This window comes from Syzygium oleosum, unplaced genomic scaffold, assembly GCF_021117445.2.
Source record: "Syzygium oleosum isolate NSW1041296 unplaced genomic scaffold, Sole_v2.1 Sole_v2.11, whole genome shotgun sequence".
Lineage (NCBI taxonomy): Eukaryota > Viridiplantae > Streptophyta > Magnoliopsida > Myrtales > Myrtaceae > Syzygium > Syzygium oleosum.
In genome coordinates this window covers 299,828-311,851 of record NW_026607495.1, presented here as the reverse complement: position 1 = coordinate 311,851, position 12,024 = coordinate 299,828, and the positions used below count along the sequence as shown (strand labels likewise).

Here is a 12,024-nt window from a genome sequence, read left to right as displayed (position 1 = left end):
CAACAAAATAGGAACTGAAAACAACAAACTCCTACTATCTTGTTGACTAAGTAAAACCAAAAAACAACCAGCTAACAGACCAGAACAAAAATGACCGAAAATGGTCCTTAAGACATAACCAACATACTCCTCTTTGGCTTAAGGAGCAGAACACATTCCAGCCTTCTTCTTCAGTAACTCAAGTCTGCTTGCTTGCAGTGGCTTAGTAAACACATCAGCCACCTGATCTTCTGTCTTGCAATAGAGTAGCTTCACTTCACCTTCTTGTTGCACTTCCCTCAGATAGTAGAACTTGATCTTGAAATGCTTGGTTCTCCCGTGAAAGACAGGGTTTTGAGATATGGCTAGTGCAGCTTGGTTGTCCACAAGTATCTCGGTTGGTCCTTCAACTTCCATTTCCAGATCCTGCATCAGCTTTCTCAGCCATATTGCATGATTGGCTGCTGCAGTAGCTGCTAGAAACTCAGCTTCTGCAGTGGACTGAGCAACCACTTCTTGTTTCTTTGAGCTCCAGGTGAAACATCCAGATCCCAAAGTAAAACAAAAACCACTTGTACTCCTCATATCCTCGACTGAACCAGCCCAATCACTGTCAGCAAAGCCTTGCAACCTGCAATTGTCCACTTTAGTAAACTTGACACCAAATGACTGAGTGCCTTTCAAGTATCTAATCACTCTTTTTGCAGCTACCAAGTATTCTTCACCAGCACAACTTAGGAATCTTGAAAGCACACTGTTGACACCTAAATTTTTTGCCCAAAAATCATTTTCAAAAAAATTGGAGCTTGTTTTTCCACAAAAATATTTTGGAATTATTCTATAAAAAAAAAAAAAAAAAAAAAAACGGAAGAGCAAGGGCCAAGGATTCGAGTGTAGCTAACCGAGACCTGAGGGATCAAATTGCAAATGAACCAGCAAGTTGGGGCCAAAATACAATTTCCAAAAGTTGGGGGACCAAATCGCAAAATTTGTAAAATTTGCCCCCAAGCCCTTAAATCATCATTTTTACCCCTAATCAAGCTTGAAATTGAAAACGGGCAAGGTAAAATTGATCAGATCAAGCCAAAAGGACTAAATTGGCTCAAATCGGGCATTCTCGGACAAGAAAGTGGCTAATTTTGAGGGACTTTCCTGCAAACTTGGGCATGGAAAATTGCAAATTCTGATTATCATCTTAAACTAATATACTTCAACTTTCAAACTGATCAAAAATTCCGACCAAATGAATGGATTAAAGCACTTAAATTAGCTTCCAAAAACCGGTCCACGATTTGGTCTCAATTCGAGGCTGCTGAGCAGCAAAATTTGTGGCCCCACCATATCCTACTCAGCCAGCCGATCAGCGTGAACTCTGGCCGAGGTGTGAGACCATCATTAGGAGTGCAAATGGACAAAAATTTGCCAGGGATAAGCTGCTGAAGACACGTGATAATCTCAGTCAAACCTGCTCACTCAACAGCTGCAAATTATGATGATTTTGGAGTCAGAAAGTTGGTGAAGAGACTCAGTTTGCAGGCTTGGTAAATGGGCAATCACGGGCTAAAAATCGGGTTGGATTTGATGGATAGGATCTCTGAAGCACGTTCTTTTGGGGGATAAAAATAAAAGGGATGAGAGAAGAGGAGGGGAGTTCACGGTCGTTCCAAAAACTCACCCTCAGACGCAACTAAAAAAAAACATAAACCCAGAAAAGTTCCAGACTGACTTTTGGAGAGGAAAGTGAGATTTTCGTGAACTTCGAGCCAAAATTAGCCAAAACCTTCAACTAGAGAGTGGAACTACATTCAAAGAGATTTCCAACCATAGGTCGCACGCCCCAAATGGATGTCGGGAAGCCACCCAAAATCCCCTCGAAAAGCAGCCCATTCTCGGGTCAAGAGAGAAACCCAGAAATCTTGCGAGTGTTGAAGTCAGACGGTTACTGGTGAGGGAAAGTGGGATTTTTTGAGAGACATGAGGAATATATGAGGATACCTGTGACTTGAAAATTAAACTAGAATACATCTAGTTTGGGTTAGTGTCAAATTAGTCAGAAAAGGAGGTCGTTGATTCTGGTTTTGGAGACCAACAAAAACCTTCGTTGTCAGTTCCTTCTTTGCAGATCTCATTTTCCAGTTTGAAGAAGCCTAGTTCCCCGCGCCCTTGGAAGACAGGTTTTTGGTTCCCTCGGCCAAGGGATACTTCAAAGAGAAACTAGGAAGCAAGGTGAGTATCCTACATGTATTTTTGTTCAATTTTGAATATGTTTTAGTTATGAAAAAATCAAGAGAAAACCAGCCCAGAGAACTGATTTCTGAGGCTGGAATTTTTCTAAGTGTTAGAGCTCCTTCATGAGCCCTAAATGTTTGACTTGCTACTCCTCTTTGCATGCGTTTTCTACCTTCGTGAGCTTGATGAATGTTATATGGGTGTACAAATTAGGCTGAGATCCACTTGGTTTGGTCTTTGAAGCCCCGTGTGAACCATGAGATCGCTTGCAACTTGAGTCAAAAGCCAAGCTAACCCACATTGATTCATGGCTAGTCATTATGAACCATGCATGTATGCTTCTTGGGGGGGTTGTTTCGACGTGTTCGCTTGATCATTCTCCATGATGTTTGTTTCATTTAAAAGTAGATGTTACGTATATTCTCTCAGATGAAGTGATGTTTCCCATAGATCTTGCACGTGATGAGTGTCGGGGCTTAAACCTGGGCATGCAACAGGTTTGCTTGACCTGGGTTTAAACCCAAATTTGCAAAAGCAGCCCGAACCCACATATTGGAGGCCGATTCCAACTTGGTTCTCGTGCGTTTTAGGTTGTGATTTCTAGCTAATCTTGTTCTTTGCATGTGATAATATAACCTTGATACTTTGGTTCCACTTGATATTACACACGGAGATTGAAGGCCACGAATATGGCTCGAGGAAGCCATTTGGGGCATTTTAATGCACACCAAATGCTCGACGAAATGCCCAAACCAAGTTTCGATCTTGAAACGGTTGATTTTAGCCCGGTTCTCGTAATATTCATATTCTGAGTTGTTTCATGTTCACGTAAACCGAGCATAGGCCGATTTAGGGAATTATTATTATTTTAAATAAAAAACGAAAATTAAAAAAAAAATAGAAAAATTTCGAAAATCCAAAAATTGGAAATTGGGTTTCAGAATTGCTTTTCTCTCCCTTTTTGTGTGATTAGCGTATGTTTGATTGCTCCTCGCTTGATTCGCACGCTTTGAATTGCATGTTTAATTTAAACTCGCATGTGGTTGATTATGCATGTTAGGTTCATGTAGTGATTGTTGCTTCCCTTAGCTTGGTCAGGAATGAATTTTTTAAACTCCCAGTTAGTGTGAACACGTTAGGTGGTGAATTGAGCAAGATTAGGTACCGAAAGGGCACTAGTTGGTCAATTAGTGTAATCAAGTCCCCGTACCCATTGAATCTCTGGTTCGTAGAAGTAAAGCATTTCTCCCCTGCTTTGCTTAGGTGTCTAATCGACCCACCAAAAACTGATTAGTGGCGACTCCTAGGTGAAATTGATTTCCATGTTAATAACTTTAACTTAAGTCGCGAATTGGTATGAGCTTGGGAGAGCTCGAGCTAGGTTTAACTTAGTAATCCATTAGCCTAACCCCTTAGGCGGCGGGGCGGTTTAGGGAGGTCGCGACAGCTTGGCGACTCCGCTGGGGACTTGAGGACTTAGGCCTAATATAACTTGATTGTTTGTTAACTAACGTGGTCTTGTGACAGCGCTTCGTGAAGGCTAAGGTAAGTCCACTAACATTGTGTTAAATGGTTTTGTAGGTTAGGAGTTATAAGGGGTGAATTGATTGTTGACATGTTTGTTTTGCAGTTTGGTGTAAAGGGTGTACGTATATGTGAATGAAAATTGAAGTGTTGTTTTGATATCAACTGTTGTGCATGCTTTTACCTGCTTTAGCACTACACCTTGCATACACAAACCGCGATCTAAAACCGCGATCGCCTTAGGAAATCCATAGGAGGTGCCAAAAGTGTGGAAACCGTGCGGGGAAGGACCCATGGCTATCCCCTTTTGGTTCCGCCCATTTTCAAATAGTGATAAAGAGGACTGTCCGACGTAAGTGCGGAATGGGAAAAACTCTTTTGATCTATTTGGGATGGGGACCTTTAGCCTTTAGAACTCCCACCTTTAGTGAGCTTTACGAGTCGGCATGCGATTTGTTTTTTTGTTTGACATATCCACCATTTTTGGGTAAAGGTTTGTACCTCCTTCGCGTTCAATAATCGCAACCCTTTTTTTTCATGCGAATTTAAATTTACTTCATAATAAATAGTGATTGATTTAAATGCCCCTAGGCTTAGATATCATGGGCCTCGATGAACTTCGGATCCTCCCGATCCCAAAGCGAGTGTTGTTGGACATGTGGGATGCTCTCGACCCAAGCAAGAAGAACTACGTGGAAAAGAAGGTCGGCCACCTCCTTTCTCTCTTACATATAGAACCCCAAGTGACATTGATCAAGGCCTTGGCCCACTTTTGGAACCCCGAAACCTCAACCTTTGTGTTTGATCGTCACGAATTAACCCCAACTTTGGAGGAAATTCAAATCATCATAGGCGATGTCCCTTTCCTTAGTGTCGTCGATCCTTCTTTAGGCGTGGATCCAGTCCCTCGTTTGAGTCAAATTCTAGGGGTCCCGCCGCCCGAAATTAGGACACTCCTCAATAGAAACTCCAAGGGTCTCCCACTAGCTTTCCTTGAACAACGATTCCATAGCTTCCTTTCGAGTCCTAGAGCCGAATCCGCTAAGGTCTTCCTATTAGCCTTCTTCGGGTTTGTCATCTTTCCCTTCACTCAAAAAACAATGGATCCCACTGTCATCCATGCTATCGATGGGATCCTTGTCCTCAAAGGGTTTACCAACATGATCCTTGCCGAAATGTTCATCTCTCTCAATCGTTTCAAGAAGGACAAGCGTGTAGCCCTTAGAGCCCCTTTAGGTATTCTCCAAGTCTGGTTTGTGTCTCACTTGAAACAATTCAGTGGAAACTTAGCCATTCCTCATGTTAGTAAGGACATAAATCCCCTTACCCAATTCAAAGAGATAGAAAAATTCCTTCGTCCTTGGACCTTTCGTAATTGGGTAGACTTCCTCGAGAATCTTACACCTAAACAAGTTCTTTGGCAAGCCCTTTGGGTTCCTTTTCCTAAAGTATGCCTTACAAGCGGCCATAGTGACCCAATTCCACTCTTAGGTTTGACGGGATCGACTTCTTATTATCCTTTAAGAGTCGCCCGTCAATTCTATGTGCTTCAAGAAACCCCTCCTCCTCTAAAGTCGGGTTTATTTCGTTTCGATTTTCGCAATGGGTTTATCAAGGGAGACCAACTCGAGGAATTGAAGAACGAGGTGAAACGAATCATCGATTTACTTTACCGCTGCCAACCGAAGGATGTGGAGCGAGCCACCGACTTAGAAGGATCCATGAAGGAGCACCATGCATCGAAGGAATACATAGCGCGACGTGTCGAGCCTGAGCTCGCCGTCACCATCCCAAAATTTCCCGTGATTGCAACCCCCAAGGAGACTCAAATGGGGCGGATCATAAGAGAAAGGGACGAAGCCCTGGTTGAGGCAGAACATTGGCAGAAAGCTTACAAGCGCGTCCGCAACATGCTATGAAGAGGCCCTATATTCAAGACTAGTCATGTTCTATTAGTTTCTTTTAGGGTGTTCTTTTAATTATCTTGGAATTGATGTATACTACTTTTTCTTTTCATGAACTTTTAGGGCAAATGTCTAGGTATGCTTTTTACTATTTAGCGGATGTATAGGGATCTCCTTTCACAAATTTTGATGTAATTAGTGAAATTCCCTCTTTTGTAGGTTGAATGGAACATGACATGGGCATTTTAATCAATCACTATGTGTTACTCCCTTTAATTGTATGATTTCTTACAGTGAAATTTTTATAAGAAACCGTTTACATGAGATGCAGCTTGTGCAAAAAGTTTCTTATCTCAGTTTCATCGTAAGAAAATATAAAATTAAAAGGTATGCAACTTTCGTGTTGTCACTTCACCGCGTACTAATTTCATTCTTTTTGTTTTATTTTATTAAAAAAAAACAGTGCCGAAACTACGGCTTCGAGGCAATCGCCAATCCGGACACGATCAAGGGCCACGCAAATGAATATTGAAGAGCAAAACGCCCGTTTCGCTGCTCTCGATGACAAGATCAATGATCTTGCGGCTCAGCTCACTCAATTCGCTAATGATATGAGGACCGCGTTAGCAGCGCCGAATGCTTGGTCAAGTCCCACCTCAAGCTATTCCCGAGCCCGTAGAAGGACCCGCAAGAAGGAATGTTACTGAGGAGGCATTGGGTTCTACACCCGTAGTGGTTGAACTAGACCCCATTTCGGAAGCCGTCACTGCCCGTTTGGAGGAAGAACACAACAAAAGGTTCGCGGAGATAGAAGAGAAACTCCGTGCGCTACGAGGATACGAAGAGCATATGATCGAGGATTTGTCTCGATATGCACAGATGAGCTTTCCTGAGAAGTTCAAGATTCTTGATTTCACTAAGTATGATGGGACTGGAGATCCAAAGATCCACTTGAAGTACTATTTGAACAGGATGGCGAGGTATGCCCAGAATGTCCCATTAATGATTTAGACTTTCCAAGAGAGTCTGACAGGGCCTGCATTGCAATGGTACGTGTTGTCGGAGCCCGAGAAGTTCGAGAAGTGGGAGGAGTTAGCTGAGGCAATCGTCCTGCAATACAAGTACAATACCGAGATAGCCCCCACACGCGAAGTGTTGACTCGAACTGAAAAGAGAAGAAGTGAATCCTTCAGAGCCTTCGCTCAAAGATGGCGTACTCTCGCCGCTCAAGTTCGACCCCGCTCGGTGAAAAGGAGCTCTTGGATCTTTTCCTCAAAGCCTTGCCTAATGATTTCTATTTAAAGTTGGTGGGTTACGGATGCTTGACCTTCTCTCAGCCGGTAGATGTCGGAGAGAGGATAAAGGGGGCCATGCATGATGGTAGATTGAACGAAGGGACTAGTCGGAAGGTCCCGAATAGAAAAGAAAAGGATGTGGAGATTGCGTATGTACAAGCGCCAGTCACGACGAAGCCCCTTGCCTCATCCTCTCAAGGCCCCTCTGTGTTTCGAGAGAGGGCATATCAGAATCCTGAATTTAAAAGGAGAGCACCAAGGCAATTTACTCCCCTGCCTAGGCCACTATCCAAGTTGTTGCCCATGCTGTTGAGAAGGGGAATGATAGCTAAAGAAGTGCCTCAGGATAATCCTCCAAGATTCCCCGGATTCGATTTGTCAAAGTCCTGTGAGTTCCATAGAGGCGAAAAAGGTCATGATGTGGACAACTGCTTCACTCTTAAGATCAAGATTCAGAATCTGCTCGACAAAGGCATTTTATCCTTTAAGGATCCGACCCCTAATGTTCAACAAAACCCGTTGCCTAATCATCTTGAGAATGTCAACGTGGTTATTGAGAAGAGGCGGCGAGAGTAAGCACACATTTAATGTGGATGTTCACAGACTCTATAAAATACTAGTGTCAGCTGGACACTTCGAGGATGGGGAGGATATTCCGATGGGAGAAAAGTTGAAATGTATCGCTCGGATGGTGGACATGGGGGTAATATATAGTATGAAGGAAGGTAATGTGACGACCATCACGGCTGAGGAGAAGTCAAAGGACACGCCCGCTGAGCGTGTAGAAACTAATGAGCCGACCGACGAGGGTGTGTCGGAGAGTCTAATCATAACCGCCGGTGAAGAAGAGAACTCGCGTGCTGACCTTGGGCTTCAAGTTAGTAGTGTGCATCGTGAGTTCATAAAACTCGCTCGTAAGAAAGGGGAAGTGGTTGACACACTGGGTCAGCCTAGCGGCAAATTGGACTATCTTGTGAAGTATTCACCGCCACCTAGTTTCTTCATCGATCCCAAGGATGTCGTTCCCGATGGGTGGGGAGGTATGGACGACCCGCTCGAGCCTAACGAAGAAATGGTTGGCACGATTACCCCTGTGGTAATTGATTTATCTGTCGAGGAGGATTTATGGATGCCGGACGAGGGAGATGTCGAGCATCTAGTCGTCGACCTTATGGCCAGGGAGTTCGCTACCCTAGAGATCGGTGATGGTGTCATGGAGCCAATCGTGATTGAGCTCCCGCCTGAGGATGAAGAGGACTTGATAATAGAGAAAACCCCGAGTTACAACCCCAAGGCAGTCCCTTGGAGTTATAAGACGGACGAGATTGACGCCATCACACGTTCAGGCCGTTGCTATGCACCTGCTGGGGTAGTCGAGAAGAAAGCCGTCTCGGAAGAGGAGGCGAAGCAGTTCCTGGCAATTGTCAAAACGAGCGAATTTAATGTCGTGAACCAATTGAGAAAGATGCCTGCCCAGATCTCTCTTTTGGATCTTTTTAAAACATCCGAGAAGCACAAAAATGCACTACTAAAAGTCCTTAATGAAGTGCATGTGCCAGAAGATATCGATGATAGTCAGCTAGAGGAGTTCGTAGGGTCCATTTTATTGAAAGATCAAATCTCATTTGCCGATGAAGACTTCCCCGTTGAAGGTCGCAACCATACCAAGGCGCTACTTATCTCGGTAAAGTGTCGTGATAGGATGGTGGCAAGAGTATTGATTGACAATGGATCGGCATTAAATATTTGTCCACTTGCTACCCTTCGTTGTCTGGGGGTAAATGAAGAAAAAATGCTAGTATCCAAATCTACCGTTCGTGCTTTTGACGGTATGAAAAAGGAAGTAATTGGTGAGGTTGAGCTTGAACTACTGATTGGTCCAGTCCTTTTCCTAGTCAGCTTCCAAGTCCTAGATATTCCTAGTGCCTTCAATTTTTTACTGGGACGACCGTGGATACATACCGCCGGAGCTGTACCCTCGAGCCTACGCCAAAAGGTTAAATTCATTGTGGACGGGAAGCTGGTAACTGTTCACGGGGAAACTGACTTTAAGGTTTTTCACGACACGGCAATCCCATATGTAGAACCCGAGGACAAGGCTGAATCGAGTTATCAAACTCTGGAGTTGGTCTCGATGGTCCATGTGCCCGTTGGGACCATCATGCGAGACCTAGACGTGGGTAAGCCGTCGCTCATGTCGAGCAAGGTATTGCTCGAAAATGGTCATGTCCCCGGAACCGGCCTGGGATTATATGGACAAGGTATCAAAGAACCCCTCCGGGTCTCCAAGTGGCGCAGGAAGACAGGCCTGGGTTATCATGGGAGCAATTCTGGTGACCGAGATAACCATGGAGAACGAGGCTGTGTCGGAGGACGAGGTCAACAGGGAGGCCGTGGTGGTCGTGGTGGCCATACTAATTATAGCGGCCAGGCAAGCAACAAAGACCATGGTGATTACGGAGGCCTAGCTAATCAGGGAAGTTGCGGAGGTCGAGGAAGTTTATTTGGATTAGGGGAAGGTCAGAAGGGCCTACTTCTGCCAGAGTTGAAGGAAATCTTCCGGGGGCCACCCAAGCTGCTACAGGAAGAGGAGGCCATTCTTAGTCTCGTCGATCTTTTCGAGGGGGAGTGCATTTGTACCATCACAAAAAATGAAGAGGCCGAGCCTTCTATTGCCACCGCCAACCTTTTTGAGTAGGGATGCTGCTTTTCTTTCCCGTTTAGTCTAGTTTGTGTCCGTGTTCATCCTTTCCATGGGAAGTTCATTTAGGTCTAGGTGTTGTTTCTCCTTGTAATCAAAGTCTTGGACTGCGAGCCGTCGGTCCAGGACCTCGAGTCATGTAAACGGCCCTATCTTATTAATGAAATCATAGTCATGTTTTATTAAGAACGTGTGGAAGTACCCAAACCAGACTGATGATGATGCTTTGAGGCCTGGACTTCCGCACGCTTCTTGATTTCCAAAATCATTTGCAAATAGGGACGTCCAAGGATATGAGGACGGATCCATCATTTTCAAAAACTCTTTCAAAATGATTTCAAAATGCATGCATATCATTAGTTGCAATAACATTTGCCAATTTAATCACTAACCTTCTTTGTGGCATCTCAGGCATAACATTTCACATGATCATGATAGGGGTATATGTGAGTCGGATTTGCTCGACGAAAATTCCTCTGGGACCGAGGATGACAAGGATGACTGTGATTGGAAAACCATCGAACAAGATTGGACTCGGCATGAAGAGTCTAAGCCATTGACCGCAGAGCCTACAATTACAATAAATCTGGGCGATTCGGAGAATGTTAGAGAAATCAAGATTGGAGCTGACCTTTCTAAAATCAAGATTAGAAGGATGGTTGACCTTTTAAAAGAATACCAAGATGTGTTCGCGTGGTCATATGCGGATATGCCGGGGTTAGATAGAGAAATTGTAGAGCACGCTCTGCCAACTGATCCGAGTATCCCGCCGAAGAAACAAAGGCTCAGAAGAACAAAGCCCGAATTATCCAAGAAGATCGAAGAAGAAGTCATGAAGTTGTTGAAAGTGGGCTTCATAGAAGTGTCGCACTATTCTGACTGGATCGCCAATGTAGTCCCCGTTATGAAGAAGGATGGTCGGGTCAGGGTTTGTATTGACTACCGCGATCTGAATCGAGCAAGTCCGAAGGATGACTTCCCGCTGCCTCACATCGATGTGTTGGTCGACAGCACCGCGGGATTTGAGCTATTTTCTTTTATGGATGGATTTTCTGGCTATAATCAAATTCGGATGAAAGAAGAAGATAAAAGTAAGACCTCCTTCATTACCCCTTGGGGGACCTTTTGTTATAAGGTAATGCCTTTTGGCTTGAAGAATGCCGGGGCAACGTACCAAAGAGCAATGGTCACGCTGTTCCACGATATGATGCATAAGGAGGTAGAGGTCTACGTAGACGATATGATTGCCAAATCCAAACATGGAGAAGACCACATCGAGGTGTTGCGGAAGTTGTTTGACCGACTTCGAAGGTTCAAGCTAAGACTTAACCCCGCCAAATGTATGTTTGGGGCAAAATCTGGGAAACTATTGGGGTTCATGGTCAGTAGTCGAGGCATTGAAATTGACCCGTCAAAGGTTAAGGCCATTTGTGATTTGAAGCCTCCTTCAACTGTCAAAGAGATTCGGAGTTTGCTAGGGAGACTCAACTATGTGGCGAGATTCATTTCTCAATTGTATGAGACGGCTAAACCTTTTTTCAAGCTCTTGAAGAAAAATGCCAAAGTTAAGTGGGATACTGATTGTCAAGAGGCATTTGAGAAAATAAAACAATATCTTTCTCATTCGCCGGTCCTGGTGCCACCCGTCCCTAGAGTGCCGTTAATACTCTACCTGACTATTCATGATGAGTCGTTGGGGGCCTTGCTAGCTCAGAAGAGACCAAGCGATGACAAAGAATGTGCGGTATACTATCTCAGTAAGAAGTTTACTTCATCCGAAATAAATTACCCCGGAGTTGAAAAAACATGTGCGGCTTTGGTGTGGGTATTACACCGCTTACGCCAATACACACTCCATCATCGGATCCTACTCGTAACTGAGAATGATCCCATCAAATATTTGCTGGAAAAACCTGCGTTGGTCGGAAAGTTAGCAAAGTGGCAAGTTCTAGTGTCCGAATTCGATGTCCACAGCATGACGCAGAAATCTGTCAAGGGAAGAGCTATAGCTGACATGCTGGCAGAAAACATCGAAAGGTCGGAAGACCATGATCGATCGAGATCCTATAGAAGAGCGCATTTCGGAGATAGTGGACGATAAGTGGACTATGTACTTCGATGGTGCCGTTAACTGGCAGGTTCGGGAGGGAGCGAGTTCTTATCTCCCGACGGTCAACATCACCACGTGGCCGCCAAGTTGGCATTTCCTTGTACCAACAATATCTCGGAATACGAGGCTTGCATCTTGGGATTGCAATTGGCCGTCGACATGAAAGTTAGGAAGGCTGCGGGTTTACGGCGATTCCGCCCTCATCATTCTTCAGACAAAGGGCCAATGGCGAACCCGTGACTCCAAATTGATTCCTTACCACGAATTCCTTGAGGAGTTAAT

General features: G+C 44.5%; 1 protein-coding gene across 1 annotated transcript; it reads left to right on the top strand.

The window, feature by feature from the left end:
* The first annotated feature begins 7,628 nt into the window (after positions 1-7,628).
* LOC130139334 (uncharacterized) lies at positions 7,629-11,733 on the top strand. Its single transcript, XM_056316130.1, has 2 exons — positions 7,629-9,625; positions 10,044-11,733. Exons 1-2 carry the CDS (start codon positions 7,629-7,631, stop codon positions 11,731-11,733), a joined length of 3,687 nt encoding a protein of 1,228 aa, XP_056172105.1.
* The last annotated feature ends 291 nt before the right edge of the window (positions 11,734-12,024 follow it).